The sequence below is a fragment of the Cebus imitator genome, unplaced genomic scaffold (genome assembly GCF_001604975.1).
Source record: "Cebus imitator isolate Cc_AM_T3 unplaced genomic scaffold, Cebus_imitator-1.0 Scaffold13, whole genome shotgun sequence".
NCBI lineage: Eukaryota > Metazoa > Chordata > Mammalia > Primates > Cebidae > Cebus > Cebus imitator.
In genome coordinates, this window is record NW_016107328.1 from 6,229,170 (window position 1) to 6,249,888 (window position 20,719).

General features: G+C 41.2%; 1 protein-coding gene across 4 annotated transcripts in view; it reads left to right on the forward strand.

Moving 5' to 3' along the window:
- The window catches only part of ASAP1 (ArfGAP with SH3 domain, ankyrin repeat and PH domain 1), a 407,759-nt gene that overhangs the window by 327,657 nt on the left and 59,383 nt on the right, over positions 1 to 20,719 (forward strand). For all 4 annotated transcript variants that reach the window (XM_017499205.2, XM_017499197.2, XM_037728520.1 and 1 more), the window contains 7 exons: positions 1,722 to 1,813; positions 6,703 to 6,889; positions 7,132 to 7,217; positions 8,481 to 8,596; positions 8,736 to 8,803; positions 10,141 to 10,248; positions 13,498 to 13,726. In XM_017499205.2, the coding sequence (XP_017354694.1) occupies positions 1,722 to 1,813; positions 6,703 to 6,889; positions 7,132 to 7,217; positions 8,481 to 8,596; positions 8,736 to 8,803; positions 10,141 to 10,248; positions 13,498 to 13,726 (886 nt within the window). The remainder of the gene's footprint in view (positions 1 to 1,721; positions 1,814 to 6,702; positions 6,890 to 7,131; positions 7,218 to 8,480; positions 8,597 to 8,735; positions 8,804 to 10,140; positions 10,249 to 13,497; positions 13,727 to 20,719) is intronic.

The following is a 20,719-nucleotide window of genomic DNA, read 5'->3' on the forward strand; positions in this document are numbered from 1 at the left end:
TTTTGAGACGGAGTTTTGCTCTTGTTGCCCAGGCTGGAGTGCAATGGCGCAATCTCCGCTCACCGCAACCTCCGCCTCCCGGGTTCAAGTGATTCTCCTGAGTAGCTGGGAATGCAGACATGTGCTACCACGCCCAGCTAATTTTGTATTTTTAGTAGAGATGGGGTTTCTCCATGTTGGTCAGGCTGTTCTCAAACTCCTGACCTCAGGTGATCTGCCTACCTCAGCCTCCCAAAGTGCTGAGATTACAGGTGTGAGCCACTGCACCCTGCCAATAACTTCTTTAGGTGGTAAGTGAAGAAATTGTGTAAAATTGCGGTGCTTGGCTTCTTAATTCAAAAAAGGGGTTATGTACATTTAAACTTGTTTTCCTTTAACCTCTGTACTTCCCCATCATGAGTCACCCAGACCTGGAGTTGTCATCAGGTCCAAATAGCTCCCCGAGATATACCAAAAAACGGAAGCGGAGCCCTACTTGGCATCCCCCAAGTAGGAAGCCTACTGGACAAATGCCCTGTCCATTTGTCCAGTAAAAATTGACTTGCATAATTTTAACACTGGTGCACTGGGAGAGAGAGTCTTTGTACTAAGAGTGAGATTTTTAAATAAAATGTGACTTCTCAGACAGGAGGCTCACTGTTGAGCAGAACCTGAGTGAACCTGGGCTCAAAAAAAAAAGCCGAAAGTCTAGCTTATCATTAGCCTTGACTGGAGAAAAGTACCAAAATGGGCATTTAGTAACCCAGTCAGCAGACCTGGCCATGTTAGCGTTCACTAAGCAATCGTGATCTGTCTTGTGTTCTATGCACAATACAAGACATTCCTTTTAATTCAGAAAGTAGGAAGTTACCATGCTGATACTCAGCTCCCTAGTTCGCTTCTGGATTATAGAGAAGAGACAGAGACCTAACATCTGAAATACATTCTTCTTTAGTGCAGAAATGATGTCACTCATCTCCTTGACTTCTATTAATGAAATCCAGTTTGATGACAAGAAAAAGTCCAAATCCCAAATATATGCCCTGCAATTAACCCAAGATTTTTTTCCCCAAAGACCTGGTTGCATGTATGTTTCTTAAACTTTGCATCCCAAAATTCATGAAATGAATAGAGGCCCTTCAGGACAAATTTTCTTGGAATTCTCTTGAAACCAGAAGCAAAATGTTTCCTGGGTCCTCTGCTACCTGCAGCATCTTAATCTGTTCACAAATATAGGGTAATTCTATGTCCTTTTCTGTCCAGGGAGTAAATGTGCTCAATATAAAAAGGAGATGTGATGGTTGAAAAACTATTGCTGTTCATTAAAAGTCTAACCTATGGTTAAACTCACATGGAGCCTTCTCTCTGTAATCCCAGATCGTTTGTATGTGTGTAGGACCAGATTCTATTTTAGCATTTATCACATAAATGTAGACATGATTGATTCCTTGTCAGTGGCCCCACTAGACTATGAGCACCTATGGAAAAGGAACATGGTTTACCCAACGCTGCATTTCCAGCACTGAGTTTGGTGCCTGGCACATAGTAGATGCTCAGTAAATATTTGTTGACCAGATGGATGGTGGTTTATATTCTAAGTCAAATGAGGGAAAACATATACTCAGAAATCTCAAAAGTAAATAATAGGTCAGAAATCTCAAAAGTAAATAATAGGACACTTTTAACTAGTAGTAAAGAGTTTGCTATATTGTGTTTTTTTTTTTTTTTACTTTCTGTTACAGCTGGCCAAGAATGTAGGAAACAATAGTTTTAATGATATTATGGAAGCAAATTTACCCAGCCCCTCACCAAAACCAACGCCTTCAAGTGATATGTAAGTATTTCTGATATATTAAACTTTTTTTTTACCATTCTATAATTATTTTTCTACCCTCCCAAAAAAATTCTTAGTTTTCTACAGTTTTTTTTTCAGTGCAAACCCCATTATCAGAGGAAAGCAGAGTATTTAGAAATGTATTTCCAGAATGCACAGATTCTTTTCACCCTCACCTTCCCCTCTGTAGTTGCAGCTGAGTGTCTGCTCTGTGGAGCACAGATTGTCATGGGGGCAGTTCTCTCAAAAACATGACGTATTGTGATAAGTAAGAGACATTCAAAGACAATGGGAGATTCCTGTTAGCCTGGCAAAAATCCAAATGCTTACAAACCCACTCAGCAAGATTGTGGGGAAACTGACATTCTCTCATAATATTGCCAGTGGAGTACAAAATGGTACACTGTGAAAAACAAATTAACCATATTTACCAAAATTATAAATGTATTTACCCTTTGACTCGGCAGTCCCACTCCTGGGAATTTATTCCTATTCTGTAATAGAAAAAGATTAGAAACAAGTATCCATTTGTAGGCATCTGATGAAATACTGTATGGTAGAGCCACACAACAGAACACTATACAGATGAAAAAAAAAGGACAGATTACGCTGAAGGCTTTTCAGAAGTTAATTTGATCATAAAACTACCATGAAGAAATAAGATGTAAGTTATTTTACCAGCTTGATAACAATAAGTTCTCAAGTGCATACACAGTGCAGTCTTCTCCACACCAGCATTTTTGAAATGTTTGCATGACCAAAACCTTGAAGACCCTGCTGTCGAATTAAAGTCATAACAGCATGGATTTTTATGTCCTGTTTCTCGTGTGGAAAACAGTATCAGCGCTGCCCGGTCAACTACGTGCCTCATCTAGTCATTTGGCCTCTGTAAGGCTTTTGCCTTCAAAATGTCAGTGATTCTCCAGTATCTCTAATATAATGGTTAAAGCCATAGATTTTGAAGCCAGACTGCTGGAATTCATAGCATAGCTCTGCCATTTCCTAAACTATGTGACCTTGGACAAGTAACTTTGTTCCTGCCTTAGTTTCCTCATCCAGAACATGTATCCACCTTGGAGGGCTGTGGTAACAAGGGGCTTGAGTAAAAAAGTGCTTGCAGCAGCCAGGCACGGTGGCTCGCACCTGTAATCCCAGCACTTCAGGAGGCCAAGGCAGGCAGATCACAAAGTCAGGAGATTGAGACCACCCTGGCTAACACGATGAAACCTCGTCTCTACTAACAGTACAAAAAATTAGCTGGGCATGGTGGCACACGCCTGTAGTCCCAGCTGCTGGGGACGCTGAGACAGGAGAATCGCTTCAACCTGGGAGGTGGAGATGCAGTGAGCTGAGATCACGCCACTGTACTCCAGCCTGGATGACAGAGTGAGACTCCATCTCAAAAAAAAAAAAGTGCTTGGAGCAGCATTTGGTCTATAGTAAGCGCTGTATAAGTATCTATGAAAATTATTATTATTGGCCTGTAGTAAGTGCTGTGTATTACTACTACTACTGCTACTGTTTTGTTTGATCAGTGACCCAGAGGCATAAAGTGAACCTCTTGTAACATGCAGTTTAATCACTCATTTAGTCATTGATCAAATCCTTATGAGGCAACTTCCCTGCTCCAGGCACTCTTGTAGGTGCTGAAGATACAGTAGCAAACAAGACAGAGTTCAGAGTTCTGTCCTGCTTACATTCTGACTGAGGAGAGGAAAACACAGGAATTAAAAAGTCCGTAATACAGTTACACACTGTATTAGGTGTTCTGAAGAAAGTACAAGAGGAGGTGTTGAAGTGTGTGGAGAAGGGGGAGGGGACTTTTTTTCAGGCTGAAGTTGGGGAAAGCAGAGCTGAAGGGCATGACGGCCCCTCCCTGTGGGGAGCAGCCAGGCAGCTGAAACAGTCATTATGGGTGCCCCAAGGTAAGTAAGCCATATTTGAACTATGACCTGAAAGAAGGCGTGGCAGGAGAGAACTGAGCATTCGGGGAAATGCTGGGCAAGATGGAGATGGGACCAGATCATGTAGGTCATGCACTACAAGTGTGATTGAGAAGTTTTAAACAGGAGTGGCAGGATCTGTGTTATGTTTTAAGTTGATCATGTGATATTGGTTCTCAACCAAGGGTGACTTTGCCCTCAGAGAATATTTGGCAATGTCTGTAGACATGCAGTTGTCATGACTTGGACAGGTGCTACTGCACCCAGCAGGTAGAGGTCAGAGTTGGTGCTAAACATCCTGCAATGCATAGGACAGCTGCCAGATAAAAGAATTACCCAGCCCCAAATGTCAGTAGGGCTGAGGTTGGGAAACCCAGCTGTAGCTGATGTGTGAAGGGCAGACTTGTGGGGAGTATGGTGGGGCCTGGGTGCCTGTGGAAACAGACAGGGGAGAAGCTATTAGACCAGATCCACTGAGCGCTGAAGATAAACTGGACAAAGGTGGCAGCAGTGAAGGTAATAAAATGTAGTGGACTTCCCAATATATTTTGAAGTGAGAGCCAACAGGATTTGCTGACCAGTTTTAATATGTGATGTTTAAGACTCTGTCAAGATGACACTCAAGGTTTTACCTCTAGGTAAATAGATGGTAGCTTTAATGAAAATGGAGTAGAAAAGGAGAGGCCTGGGTTTAAGGGGACAGAGGAGGAAAGTTGTCTTTATCAACCATAGCACTAGAATTCTAGTGTCCAGATTTCCAGACAAATCTATTTTCCATTCTCCCTGTTACCACTGTCAGAAAACCTTAAATTGTCAGGAAACCATGGGCTGAATGCCCACAAAAGGTTGAAGGTATTGTGCCTAATAAGAGGCCAGATACTTCCTATGGCCACAGAATTAGAGATCTAAGGGTAGAGGTGACTTTCAAGGTGATCCAGGTGATCATGTGATACCTGAGCGCCCTCTGCATCATTTCTTCCAAATAATTGTGTGGCATCACATGATACTTCCAGTGACATGAAGCCATCTGCAGATGTTCCTGAAACACAGATGAATGCACGGAAACAGAAATGTAAGATCCACCTCCCCGCAACTTTGCATCTTGAAGTCTAGTTCTGCCCTTATGGATAATAATGGGAAGGAAGCTTTCAAATGAACCCCTAAGGCATGCATCATTCTTTGTTCCTTACCCATAATTTGCTTCCTTGGAACAGGCAGCTATGATTACTAATGTTTTGCAGGTTAGGAAACTGAGGTGCAGCAAGAACTTGATTTACCCGAGGTCACATAGTTAGCATGTGGTTTCAGACTTGAATCAAGAGCCATTTAATTTTTAAGTCTGTTGCTCCATTCATCAACACAGTAACTGCCTTTCACACTTTATATAAGACACATGCAGCAGAGGACTCAAAAGCCAGGCTTGGGCCATTCTTTCGGTTACTGGAAGTCGTCTAATTCATCAGGCTCTTGCCATCCTAAAGGGACTTTGACTTAAGCATAAAGGACACCCATGAGCATGAGCACTTGGTTACTTAGTAAATCAGTTGGTCTTTTCTGAACTGCACAGAGTTGAGAAAATACCAGAGGCTGTGTGCCATCATCAATCAGCTCAACTCTTTTTACTACCAACCCAGAATGAAAGAAAAACGTACCAGCGCAATGGTACCAGTTGCCTGACTGTGAGGTGTTGGAAATAGCAGCAGCTTCCACTGGTGGAATGCATGTTTTTGAGCAAGAAAGTTTATATCCTTTGTGTTAGAGCTCTCTCAGAAGGTAGAAAACACTTCTTAGACACTGTACATCCTTTAAGTCAAAATATACCAATGTCTTATTTGCATTTTCAGATTTTAAAAAAAAAACCTAAAGCTCATGAAGATTAAGCAGTTTCCCACAGTCACATAGCTGGGATCCTGTAGAACTAGGATTTAATCTGAAGTCCATTTACTGTCTTTATTAATTAGCTTATGTAACTGGAAAAGTAAAGGGATGGATTCAGGTGCATACCCTAACTCTCTTTCCCTGACTCTACCTCTCCTTTCCTCTGAGCTGACTTCCATTTTAGTCTTTGCCCAGAGGTGACCAAGGCAACCATGGGGCCACTTAGGTCATATACTCACTGCTGTCGCTGGGAGGTAAGCTCAGTCCTACCAGAAACACTTGAACTGAAGTGAGAAAGGCGATTTCTCAAGAGAAGGAAAAAGTACCTCACCCCTTCAGACTTTGGGCATGTTATCCATGTGGTCTCCTGCTCCCACACCAAAACCTCTGTGGGAAAGATAGCTCATCTTCACCCCTTTGAGGCTCAATGCCAGGCCTGGGGTAGTTGCTTCAGTGACCACCTATCTGAGCCTCAGTTTCTTCACCTATAAAATGAAGAGTTATGGCCAGATGCATTGGCTCACGGCTGTAATCCCAGCACTTTGGGTGACCAAGGCGGGAGAATTGCTTAAGCTTAGGAGTTCAAGACCAGCCTGGGCAACGTAGCAAGACTCCATCCTTTTAAAAATTTTATAAAATGAATAGGGAGTTATATCAGATGACAAAAATCCTTTCCATGAAGCTCTGAAAACTGTTAATTGGTCTTTCATAATGTGTTTAACTTCTCAAATTTTTTAATTTCCTCATATACTTATATATCAGAGTTTGAAGTATTTATAATTGATTTCTCATGCTGTTGGTCAAGGTGAAAAAGAAATTTACTGTGATTTATGTGCTTGTTTACTTTGTAACTATATTTATTACCTGTATATATTAGTTAAATACATATTATTTTCTTTATTCTGTCTCTATTGGAATAATTTTGTCTAAAACCTGGTTTGTTTGAATGGTGAAAAGAAGCATATCGTAATTAAAATAACTCTTCTCAAAGAGAAATGTTTGTCAGTAAAACGTAAACCTTTCTTAGCACTTGGAAAATAAAATGCTTTATTTTGTCTTGTGTTTTAGGACTGTACGAAAAGAATATATCACTGCGAAGTATGTAGATCATAGGTTTTCAAGGAAGACCTGTTCAACTTCATCAGCTAAACTAAATGAATTGCTTGAGGCCATCAAATCCAGGGATTTACTTGCACTAATTCAAGTCTATGCAGAGGGGGTAGAGCTAATGGAACCACTGCTAGAACCTGGGCAGGTAAGTCCTCACTAAAATCATAGGATAAAAAGTAATGTGGAAAATCAGTTTAAAAGGTGACTTATTTTAACATTATACCATACAATGAGACTCTTATACATTGGGTGACCATGTCTAAATCAAGAGATTTTGAGAGTGAAAATGTGTGCTCCTTATAATTACTTCGGGGCAACTAATGTATGTGAAGCTTCCCTAAGTAGAGCATATGATCCACTTATTTATACTTTTCCTTCCCTTCTTAGGAGCTTGGGGAGACAGCCCTTCACCTTGCCGTCCGAACTGCAGACCAGACATCGCTCCATTTGGTTGATTTCCTTGTACAAAACTGGTATGGTGTTTGTTTTCTCTATTGAATTACCTGAATATGCCTTATAAATTAACACAAACCAGGCCTATCAGTGGCCTCGATCAGGAATTGGCAAGCTTTTTCTGTATCACGCTAGATATAAAAAATATTTTTTACTGGGAGATGTCTTGAAATGTAAAATCCCATCCTTTGGGTTGTGGGGTTTTTGTTTTCTCCAAACAAAATCTGATCTTTAAAGTTAATATATATATATTGGCTTTGCAGGCATGAATTGTCTCTGTCAGAGCTATTCAGTTCTGCCATGTTAGTGTGAAAGCAGCCATAGACAATGTGTAAACAAGCGAGTATGGTTCAATTCCAATAAAACTTTATTACTTTATTTATAAAAACAGACAGTGAACTAGATATGGCCTACAGGCTATAGTTTGCCACCCCTTGGCCTTTATAAATGTAAAATTCTGTCTGTATTGAAAACTCTGCTGCACAGACTGGACACATTTCCCAACCATTAGGAAAGGTTAAAAGAGAGAACACTTAGCAGCACAGGTTAACCAGATTTTTGAGTTTTCGTTGTTCATAAATTTCATATAAGACAGCAGCAGTGTGTGTGGCTGGATCAACAGCTCATTCAAGTTTGGGACATACTAATGGAAGTATAATAGTGAACATAGGAAGTTTGGACTTGCTGGATTCTTTATTCTTTATCTGTTCTGTAAGCAACAGATTTGTGAGGAGGAACTAGAGCTCATCCAAAGAAGATGATCAAAATATTAGGGGATTTGAACCCATATAGGAAGAATGGTACATAGACACAAGCCAAACTGTGTAAAAGTCCAGGTTTCTTCCTCAGAGACAACATAGCATAGCGGGTCAGAGCACTGGCTCCAGAGACAGATTACCTGTGTTCAGATCCCTGCTGCACCATACCTATCCTGAAAATCTTGAAAGCAAGCACTTCAGCCTCTCTGTGCTTTAGGTTTTTTTTTTTTTTTAATCTGTAAAAAAGGTTATTATTAGTACTTACCCCATCAGATGGTTGTAAAGATTCAATGAACTAATACATGTAAACATTAAAAAACAATGTCTGTCCCATAGTTCCTGGCACTCTTAAGTAAATGCTAGTTGTTACCACTGTATTGCTTATAAATCTAGATTAGAAACATAATTTTCTCTGTAATAAGTAGGTCTCAAATTTGACTCAATTGTCAGCACAAAAATAAGTGGCTAATCTATAGTTTTAAGTTACAGAGTAAGTCATTTTTTTCTAACCATCTGACTTTTCAGTGGGAACCTGGATAAGCAGACGGCCTTGGGAAATACAGTTCTACACTACTGTAGTATGTACAGTAAACCTGAATGTTTGAAGCTTCTGCTCAGGAGCAAGCCCACTGTGGATATAGGTAAGAGTGTGTCCCAGTGTCTTCATGACTGTAGTAAGAGCATGTGTTGCATGTTACATTGTAATGTCATTGTTGTTCCTTGCCTTTTTTTAAGGTGTTTCACAGATAATTATGCAAATTAATTTTTTCTCTATTTCAGTTAACCAGGCTGGAGAAACTGCCCTAGACATAGCAAAGAGACTAAAAGCTACTCAGTGTGAAGATCTGGTAAGCAAAAATGGACGTGGAAGATTTATTAGACATTGGCTGCCTTAAAAGTGTCATTCTGAGAAACTGGAATTGAATATTAAAAATGCAGATTCAGGCCGGGCACGGAGGCTCACACCTGTAGTCCCAACATTTTGGGAGGCCAAGGTAGCCGTATCACAAGGTCAAGAGATCGAGACCATCCTGGCCAGCATGGCGAATCCCCGTCTCCACTAAAAATAAAAATATTAGCTGGGCGTGGAGGCATGCTCCTGTAGTCCCAACTACTTGGGAGGCTGAGGCAGGAGAGTCACTTAAACCCGGAGGCAAAGGTTGCAGTGCGCCAAGATCGCACCACTGCACTTCAGCCTGGTGACAGAGCGAGACTCCCATCTCAAAAAAAAGCAAGTTCATTTTTTAATATTAGCTAAAGAAATTCAGATAAGCACTGTGCTACATTAGAAAAAGTGGTCAAATGGTCTACGGCCATACCACCCTGAATGCACCCAATCTCATCTGATCTCAGAAGCTAGATCAGGCCTGGTTAATACTTGGATGGGAGAAAAAGTGGTAAAATGATAAATTTGTCATCCACTTGTCTTTGGAATGCAGTTAAAGGAGCCGAAAGGCTTTTGAGAGGTATTATTACCAGATAGGCTTGTGGATTGAGGTCATGCTTTTTATTTCCCAGACCATTAGACTTTCTCTGAAGCTTAACAGTAAAGAATTATATGAGAAGCTGATTCCAAAAATTGGGCAAGTTAAAACTCAGAGTGCAGTGGTCTTCAAAATGGTAACACACTGTTCTCCCAGCCCCTCCCCCTCCTGTGCACACTCACCTTTTTTGACTCCACTAGTTTTGCTTAGCAACTCTGGGCCTTCGCATTAGTGTGATTCTCTTGAGTTTCTGCTAAGTGCCAGGTTCCAGGCAAAGCAGTTGGGCCTTTTTATTCTTAAAAGAATCCTTTGAGACAGTTATCCCTTCTTCCATTTTATGAATGAGAAAATGGGGCCACAGATTGCACGGGGACCTTAAAAGCCTACCTCTTAAACTTCAAAGACACATTTTGCCTTTCAGCCAGGAATTTGCAAGTTTGAGGTCCATTTAATAAGAAGAAAGCTTTTAATTTTGGAAACAAGTCAAGTTATTAAAATAGAGAAAGCTCTGCCTGTAGTTCTTTACATTTCTCTTGAGCCTGTCATGCAGCAATGCAGCTTGTCTAATCAGAGTTTTGGCTGTAGTACACCTGTAGCTGATTCATTGAAAACTAGGAGTAAGGTGGGATTTGCTCAGTGTTTGTATAATATTGGGATGTTTCGTTTAAATTAAAATGGTGCACATTTGCTGTTCCTTTCAGCTTTCTCAGGCTAAATCTGGAAAGTTCAATCCACATGTCCACGTAGAGTATGAGTGGAATCTTCGACAGGAAGAGATGGATGAAAGTGATGATGATCTGGATGACAAAGTGAGTATAAATTATATCCTCGAATTCCTTAGCACTTACCCCAGCTTTTCTACTCTGTGTAGACAAGATCCATTTTTAGTGAGATTGATCGATCGTAGTTTTACAATTTGATGTACCAAGGCCATTTTTGTTGTTCAGTCCTTATTGGGCACCATTTAACAGCTATATTAAGGTTGTCCAGAGAAATGGAGCCAATAGGATAGGGAAAGAGAAAGAGAAATTTTTTTTAAGGAATTGGCTCACATGATTGAAGAAGCTGTCAAGTTCAAGATGCACAGGGCAGGCCAGCAGGCTGGAAATCCAGCAGGAGTGAATGTTGCGGTCTTCAGGCTACACACAGTCTGAGGACAGCATTCCTTCCTCTTCAGAGGACCTCAGTCCTTTCTCTTAGGCCTTTTGGCTGATTAGGTGAAACTCACCCACATCATGAAGGGCAGTTCTCTTTACTCGAAATCTACTCACTTAAATGGTAATTGCATCTAAAAAATATCTTTACAACAACATCCAAACTGTTGTTTGACCAAACACCAGGACATTATAGCCTGCTGACATAAAATTAACCTTGAGGCTGGGCATGGTAGTTCATGCCTATAATCCCAGCACTTTGGAAGGCCAAGGGCGGGAGGATCGCTTGAGGCCAGGAGTTTGAGACCAACCTGAGCAAAATGGTGAGACCCTGTGTCTACAAAGTAAATAAATCAATCAATAAAACATGGTGGTGCTACTCGAGAGGCTGAGGTAGGAGGATTGCTTGAGCCCAGGAATTTGAGGCTACAATGAGCTATGATCACACCACTGCACTTTGGCCTGAGTGATAGAGCAAGACCCTATGTCTTTAAAAGAAACCAAACCAAAGGTAAGCAAAAATAAAATTAACCTTCAAGTAATTAGTAAGTAAACAACAATTATTATTTATTGAACATAATCATGTACCATATAGTAACATTTCAGTCCACAACACACAGCATACTCAGTGGGGATCCCTGTAAGATTATAATGGAACTGAAAAATAGCTATCACCTACTGATGTCATAGATGTCATAATACTGTAGTGCAACGCATTCCTCACATGGTTGTGGGGATGCTTGTATAAACAGACCTACTACACTGAGTAGTATAAAAGCATACAATAATGTCCTAGGCCTTGACTCACCTGGGCTGTTCACTCACATTCAGAGCATTTTCCAGTCCTTCAAGCTCCATTCATGGAAAGTACCACTTTTTACTCTTATATACCATATTTTTATTTTACCTCTTCTATGTTTAGATGCACAAGTAGTTACCATTATGTTATAGTTGCTTACAATGTTTAGGATAGTAATATGCTGTATAGGTTTGTAGCCTGGGAATAATCAGCTATACCATATAGCCTAAGTATGCAGTAGGCTATTCCATCTAGGTTTGTGTAAGTATACTCTATGATGTTCACACAAGAACAAAATCTCCTAACACATTTCTCAGAATGTGTGCCATCATTAAGGCATGATGTTCATTAAATATGGATTAGACAGATTTAAGCACTTAGGTTCTCTCAGATCATCTTTATTGAAAGTCCGTAGTCTGGTGCAGTGGCTCACACCTGTAATCCCAGCACTTAGGGAGGCTGAGACGGGTGGATTGGTTGAGCCCAGGAGCTTGAGACCAGCCTGGGCAACAGCGAAACCCTCTCTACCAAAAAATACAAAAATTAGTTGGCCATGGTGGTGCGCACCAGTGGTCCCAGCTGTTCGAGAGGCAGAGGTGAGAGAATCACCTGATCCCGGGAAGTCAAGGCTGTAGTGAGCCAAGATCCCGCCACTACACTCCATCCTGGATGTCTGAGTGAGACCGTGTCTCAAAAAGAAAAAAAAGTACATAAGGGACATCGTAAAGGCTCCCAGCTAGTAGAAGAGAGTTTGTAGGATTAGGCCCATTTCTCACTGTGTTTTCCTTATTAAGGCAGTTAACTACCTCTGAAAGTTCATTCATGTATTAATTGATTGCATATGCATTGGACATTTCCTCTGTCCCAGGCAGGATGTAAGGAATGGCCAAAGAGGTCCTCAAGGCATTAACAGCTTAAGGAGGAAATAAATTTTAATAAGATGTGATAACCATTATAAGCATTTGGGAAAATTACCAAGAGGTTTTCAGAGTACCAAGCAGCTGTCTCAGTCTTGGCAAGCAGTGAAGACCTTCTCACAAGGACATTGGAGACTGGTTTCTAAGGATAGGTAGAGGCTTGCCAGGGAAAGAAGTGGGGTGGAGTGCATCATTCCAGTTATGGAGAGCAGCATGTGCCAAGGAAAGGAGTCGTGGTAGAGCCTGGATGTCTCAGGAATGGAGAGAAGCACTGTATGTGAGACGCATTAGCCTGGCTGAATGGTGAGAGGCTGGCAGCTGCCTTGGAGTCAAGCAAACCAGATCAAGATAGCTTTATGAACCAAGTCCAACCTTTGGGTTTTTGTGCATCAGTCAGAAGCCCCAAGAGGTTTGTTGTCTAAAGAGCAGAGTTTCCCACCGGTTCTGGCTGCAATGTGAAAAATAGACTGGAGAAGTGGCCATTCCAGAGGCTATAGCTGCAGTGGGAGCTGATGAGCACCTGCACTAGGATTGGCTTTGAGGGGTATTTCTGAGGTGTCTGCAGGAACCAGGGACTCTAGGTGACACTGAGGTTTCTAACGGGCAGTTGAGTGGATCCTGATGTCATCACCATAATTGCAAATACCAGAGACACCTTATGGGCCATTGAAAATGGTTTGGAACCCAAGTAGTTAGGATTGGATTTACAGATCTGTAAGTCATTATTGTGTTGGGGGCAGTGGGTATGAATCCGTTTACTTTGCGGGGGGATATAAAATGAGAAAAGAGGCAAAGAATGAGAACTTCACCATTAAAGGATTGAGGAGGGAAGAAATCTTAATGTAGCAAATTAGAAGTAGGTGGAAATATATTCAGATGTTGCTGAAAATGTCCTGCATTCTGAAGGACATTGCTAATTAAAGGCTAAATCTACCTGTGACCTTAACACTATGCTTCTGACACTGCCGCTGAGTGTGATTATTCATAGTGGTGAAAGATTTAAAAGTGTGATATCTAGATCCTTCCCTTGTACTGTGTCACCACCATGAGGCTTGCTGTGGCAGACCTTGTAAAGCACAGAGAGCCACAGGAACCCAGATTCCCACCTGAGCCTACCCTGCAGAGGCTCTCTGTACACCTGAATGGTGGTCCTTCATTATTATCTCACCTTCTTGTTTCATCTGCCAGCCAAGCCCCATCAAGAAAGAGCGCTCACCCAGACCTCAGAGCTTCTGCCATTCCTCCAGTATCTCCCCCCAGGACAAGCTGGCACTACCAGGATTCAGCACTCCAAGGGACAAACAGCGGCTCTCCTATGGAGCTTTCACCAACCAGATCTTCGTCTCCACAAGCACAGACTCGCCCACATCACCAACTGCGGAGGCTCCCCCTCTGCCTCCTAGAAACGCCGGGAAAGGTACGGGCTTTGAGAAGGGGTCATGACTCCATCCTCAGAGCTGGCCGTCTAGCCAGCTTTGAGGTAAGAATTGCAAGGTACATTTGAGTGGCATGGATCATGTTGTCAGGAGCAGCTTGAAATAGGGACTGTGCCATTTACCAGGCACCAAGAGCAGGACGCACAGTGTTGTGGGCACTCTTTGTGCATTATTTGTGTTAACCTCATGACAATCCTGTGAAGTATGTGTTTTTGTACCCATTTTACAGAAGAGGAAACTAAGTCTCAACGAGGTAGAGTGACTTGCCCAAGGTCACACCACTGGTAAGAGGTAAAGTTGAGATTCAGTCTGCGGTCTGCATGGCTCCAGAACCTGTGCTTTTTATAATGTGGAGTGGAGTTTCAGTTCTCTGGAGAGTTACTTTTCTCTCCATTAAAATGCCTCTCTTTGGAAGATGCTAGTCATGATAATGATAGTTAATAGTTATGAAACAATTGCCTTATGAGAGGCTGTATGCCTAGTACTTCTCATGTAATAGTCTCAAAATGATATAGGTACTGTTACGCAGTTACTGGCATCATGAGGGGATGTGTTCGGAGATGCTGAATAATTGGCCTGTGGTTCTCAGCTACTGGGGATTCTAACCCCAGGTTCTGTGTGAGCAAAACCATTCTCTTGTACTCTCTAATGAGGGTTATTTTTCCAGAGACAGTACCTGGAGAGGATTTTTTTTTTCCCCTTTAGACAAGGTCTTGCTGAGCCACCTCCACCTCTGGGGCTCAAGTGATCCTCCCAACTCAGCCTCCCAAATAGATAGAACCACAGGTGCATAGCACCATGCCCAGCTTTTTTATTTGTTTGTTTTGTTTTGTTGGTAGACATGAGGTCTTGCTATGTTGCTGAGGCTGGTCTTCAATTCCTGTGCTCAAGGGATCCTCCTGCCTCGAATCCCCCAAAGTGTTGGGATTACAGGCATGAGTCATTGCACCCAGATGAGGAATCGTACTCAGAGGAGGGTTGTTGTGCTGTGTGTTGTCAAATATCTCACAGGGCTGGCGCCTCTCAGGCCAACATTAAAGTGTTGTCCTAGCCAGTAGGGAAAATTGAGAGGTACCCAGAGCTGTAGCTTCAAGTTCGTTCTTTGCCAGTAAATCCAAATGCAGGGTTCTCCCTGTGTGCTCAGCTTGTGCTCCCACAGGTTTCAGGGCCTCTCGCTACACAATGCCATGCCTATTTGAATCACACTGGGGCTATTTTCTGGGAAATGTGAGCTTTATTCAAAACAGTGTTTTTTTAGCGCTTATTCTCTATTCAAATAGTGTTATAAATGGGAGCTGTGTTCTTAGAGAGACCCCAAATGGCCTCATAGATGATAAACTAATAGAGAAAAGTTAAAATAACATTTACGCATGAACAGCTCTCATCAAAGGTAACCAGTGACCACACAGTAATAGTGCATGTAAGCCAAAGGTCTAATCCACCAGTGTTTTTTTTTTTTTTTACCATTCCATACATTGTACTAAAACGTATTTTTTTAAATCACTCATATATCAAGCCGCAGGTCCGTAGTGGAAGAATGCTGTGTTGTTGCTTCCCTGTAGGTAATGGTATTCCCCATCAGGGTAGCAGTCTGACATAGAGCAGAAATTCTCTTCCTGCGCTCTACAGAGAACTGTGAGAAGCCTCCAGAACAAATACAATAATGGAAGAAGTGACTGAAAGATTTCACATCCTCTGAGTGTGGTTACCAACATAGCAGTGGTGACCTATTTAGACAGGCACGGCTTATGCCTGCTCAGAGATCCTCTAGGTCATTGAGAGTCCTGAAAATGGTTTATAGGAGAAAATGACCCCAGAATCCTGGGTGCCAAGAGACCCCCTCACTTCCCTCCACCCCCTTCTGTAATTTTATCTCAAGGGGGACACAGAAACCCATAATATAGACTGTCTGACTTGGTGCCAAGTATATCTCTCATGCCTTGAATAAATTCTAACCAGCTCTTTACCAAAGACCCGGAAGACAAAGACTAAATTTATTTAGTGTTCCAGCTGCTGAAACAAGTGTTTGAGACTTGGCGACAGCAACCGTGGTCAACTAAGGATAGAGTGCTTTCCCCTCTTCCCCCAAAAAGGCCCATAATTAAAAATAGAAATCCTCCCTACAAAAATCAGAGTGTTCTTCATGGCTGTTCACAGCAGGACATCAAATTCAGAGATTTGGCCTGTCTGCTGGTGAGACGTAGGGAGGACAGCCTTCTCATGACTTTTATAAGGGATTTGAGTTGTGCAGTATCTCATAGCTAGCTCAACTCACATGCACTTAACATTTGGAAAACTGGTAATGTTTAGAATGGAGCTCTTAGAAGACATTGTAAAGATCAGCTGATGCTCTGTATGCTGTTTTGGGGCCCCTATGTTGTTTTTTCATTTCCTTCTGTTGAACTGATAGAATTATTTGCATAAAAACAAGGATGTCTTGGCTCTTTCATTGGGGTTGCTTGGTCTCCATGACAAGTAAAGCAGGGGTCTCTATTTGTAGCAGAAGTCATTTCCTCAACTGTGAATTCAGGGGTCTGAAAGACCCCTAAATTAAGTCTTCCGGTGAGACAGAAACAGACACTCAAGATAAAGTCCCCACAAAGGGGAAGAGGAGAAAGAATTATTCTGAATCCAGCTGAGGAATATTTTCAAAAAAACTCCAGCTGCCTCATCAAAATTCAAGGAAGCTTGACCTAAATTACCATCAAGCAAAGCCCCCTTGTGCTGTGCACGAGCAGTGCCCCAGAGTCTCAGAGGAGAACGGCAGCGCAGAATCCCAAAGTAACCATCCTCAAGCCCCATATCAAAACATTTTGCTCCTAACCCCTCTTCAGATGTGGGGTCCAGAGAGACTGAAAGCTCTGAAATTAAAAGTATGTAGAAGTGTCTCATATGTGACCAGTAGCTTCCCCCCCACCCTCCCCAACTTATACTGTATGTTTATTAAGACTGGTTCTTGAGGCTTGCCAAGATTAGTTTCTTTGTAAACTTTAAATAAAATAATATCATAGAACCTAGGTTTATTTATTTTTTAGAGATAGAGTCTTGCCCTGTTGCTGAGGCTGGAGTACAGTGGCATAATCATAATATATTGCACCGTTGAATTTCTGGGCTTGAGCAATCTTCCTGCCTTTTTTTAGAGACAAAAAGATACTAAAAAATTAACACAATCTGTACTTACTTTAAGGATAAGGAAACTGAGCCCAGGAAACGTTAAGGAACTTAAGGTCACATGGTGGCTGAAATAGGATAAAAAATTAAAATGGGCCTTAAGACTTGTCAGACTAGATTATCTCATTTCTTCTTTTCCACGTTGAAAAAGATGATTCACCCATCTCCATCTTGCCTGCCTCATGAAATTGTCGTTAGAATCCAGTGAGATAATGCAGGGAGAAAGTATCTTAAGCTATAGAACTGTGCTTTCTTCCATTGCAAAATTTCATACCTTTTGTGTAGCAATCACAAAAACTTGTAGCTGACATAGAGTCGCTAACTCACATGATATTGTTGTCTAGATTAAATGAAAATATATAAAGCATTTAGCTCAGTGCCTGGCACATAGTACTCCATAGGGAATACCACTGCCAGTATTGATGCTGCTACAGCTCCTCAGCTTTTACAAGAGTTTTTTTGGGAAATTGGGACCAGAGTGAAGTCATCTAAGCCTGTTAATTTTCGTTTTTGTTTTGTTTTGTTTTGTTTTTTGAGACAGAGTCTCACTCTGTTGCCCAGGCCTGTGACAGGTGCTCTGGATAATGAGACCTGGCACTTGGTATGCATCTTAACTCAAAGAAAGGATGTGTTAAATAAATGAATGATAATTCCAATTTCAAGAAACTTCTTTAACATGCTTAAAAGAACTAACCTATTAAGCTTTTAGAAAGGCAAACAACTGATATGCTAATTACAGTTCATTTTCATGTATTCCTGAAGCTGGGCCTCTAGAATCAGGCATTATATAGCCCTTCTCAATAGCATGTGAATACCTGTAAGTATTAATTATGCATTTCGTACACATTTGTTACAATGTAGACTTCCTACCTTAGAAAGCCTCTGGCTTTGAAATAATAAACTAACAGATAACCCGCACAAAAGTAGCGTGGTGTCCGGCATACTGAGATTTATAATAGATAGTTGTTGATGAAGGGTTGGTGCCACAGAGAAAACTGAATAGATGAAGAGACTAAATACTCTTATTAATCAAAGTATATACAGTAGTTTGAGCGTAGCAAACTAAGGCAGATCAGTCTGTGTCAAGCCAGACCATGGCTGCCTGGACAGCTGTGAACTCCCAATTAGGTTTCTTACTTGTGGGTCACTGCTTAGAGAGCATGAAATAATGTCTATGAAGTGACTGACGCGTAGTGAGCGTTCAATAAAATATAAGTTTGTTCAATCCTCCTGCATGTGTTCAGTTTAACAAACATTCTGGGCACTGGAAATGTAAAGAAGGGAGAAGTAGCTCCCACTCTCAGAGCTGCAGGGAAAGAGGACACAGTGGAATGTGCCCCTGGGGCCAGTAGGGAGTATTCCTGGAGGAGCAGGAAGGAGAGGTACGTTCACAGCTTCAGAGAGAGGGTTAGGGAAGCGTGCTCTCTTCCAGTTAGGAGCAGAATTCCTTCTCAAGGACAAGGGCTGTGAATAAGCTGCCTTTGCCTCCCTGACACAGAGAGTAGAATGCTCGTCAGTGCTCGTCAGATGCATAAACAACAGCAGAAAGAATCAGTGAAAGCATGACCCAGTAATGGGTGGCCAGTGGAAGGAAGGGACACTGATAAAACTAAACCAGATATCTGCGGGTGTGATAGTTGACTTGCTGAAAATCTAATGTTTGCAGCAGTTGTGCCCAAACACAGCTGTGTATGCATTTTAGACATTTCACCAACTTTCCTTGGAGATCTGTGGCAGTAGATGGGAAGAGGAGTAGAAAGGGTGGAGACTTTCTCAGTATATGACAGTGCCTGCCACTATGAAAGTACACTACTGCATGATTCAGACTCGCTTGGGAAATATTTTCCTATCAGTAGTGTTATTCATATATTGATGACTTTACAGTTTCCTGCGGTTTTTTATCTCATGAGAAGACAGTCATTTGAGTGACTTAATATTAAAGCTTCCCATGGGCTGTTGCTCTTGATTTGTGTTTTGTTTTAGGGTGTTTTCTTTGTTTGGGTTTGGTTTGCTTTGGGGTTTTTGGCCTTTTTAAATCTGTTCCCCCAGTCCTTCTTAAGGCATTGCACGTGAATCACCTAGTGCTGGCCGAAAGTGTCGTCTGTGATTTTTGCCCCGAATAGTGACCTTGACTGAGGCTTTCTAGCTAAGTCACCTGACTGCCAGGGTGTAGAAAGGGAAGCAGAGGAAATCCTTGTTGTGCTTCTGGTATCGAGGTGGATGAGTAATTGTTAAGGAGTCAGCCCTAAGTCTCTTGAATCCCGGTACTTTCCTCTTAATTATTAGTGTCATAGAAGGAGATGGAAGGACAGATGGGTAGCTAATGCTATTTCCTGTGCGGAAATTAGTTAACAGAGCAGTGTGGCACATGTCATGCCGGGGCACCAGCCTGTCCTGCTGCATGTAATCCTGCTGACTTTCTGTAGTGTCCCAACACACTCTACTCCATTGTGCCCCTGTTTCTCTATCTGAATGTGGAGATGATAACAGCTCTTTCCTTCTACACTGAGTCCTTCTTTGTATAAATATAAATAAGCTTTCTACTCTTTTAAGTTTTATACTATGAAAACCATTAGATCAGTTAGGAAGAATAAGTTCAAGAGATCTGTTGTACAACATGGTAACTATAGTTAGTAATGTACTGTATTCTTGAAAATTGCTAAGAGAGTAGATTTTAAATGTTTTTGCTACAAAAAAAGATATATACGTTAAGTAATGCATATGTTAATTAGCCCAGTTTAACCATTTCACAATGTACAGTTATCTCATCCCATAACAAAACTCCAGGAATGCTCAAGTCCCTTATATAAAATGCTGTAGTATTTGCATATAACCTATACACATTCTCCTGTGTACTTTAAATCATCTCTAGATTGTTATACCTAATGCAATGTAAATGGTTGCTATACTATTATGTTTAATTTGGTTTTTGTTGTTGTTGGATTATTTTTTATTGCAGTGTTGTTTTTTTTTTTTTTCTGAATATATTTAATCAAGGGTTGGGTGAACCTGTAGATGCAGAATTCTCAGATGCAGAGGTCCAACTGTATACGTATTTCAAAACAATATGTTATACATAACAAATACATATTTTATCAATTAAAAATAAATTTAAAAAAGAAAGCTATTAGAAAGTGATAAAATCTTCATGTGTGTTGTCCTGAGTTGGATAGATATAACTTCTACCATCCTTCCTATGTGGCAGTTTAGAATGTGTAAATTATATTTCTACAGATGTTTTCAGAAACTGTCTAGATAATTTTTAAACCATCTTCTAGGTTTTTTTTTTCTTGGAAACTTCAAAGTTATAGTTTTATTTGATATCCCAGAATGAGAGACCTTATGTTCTCCTGTGTGTAACTAAAAATCAGATGTACAAGGATATTGAAAAAGCATCCTCCTGACTTACACTATGAATTATTTTTATAGTTGTGTACTAAGTACCCAGGATGTGCCGGGCCCTGGCACTGAGAGCTGTGGAGACAATACAGTCATGCCCTGTGGAAGCACACAGTCTAGAAAGGAAGAAAAATTGTAGCTATAATGCATGGTAGAGAATATCTACTGCCATTAAGCACTGTGGAAGCTCAGAGATAGAGCAAGTGTTCCAGGGAAGAGGAGGTGGGATTACAGAAGGACTCTAAATGAGGTTACATTTGAACTGACCCTTAAAAGATGAAGATGTAACCAAAATCCGTGGATACAGCAAAAGCAGTACTAAGAAAGTTTGTAGTAATAAATATCTACATAGAAAAAGAAAAACGTTATCAGGTGCGGTGGCTTACACTTGTAATCCCAGCACT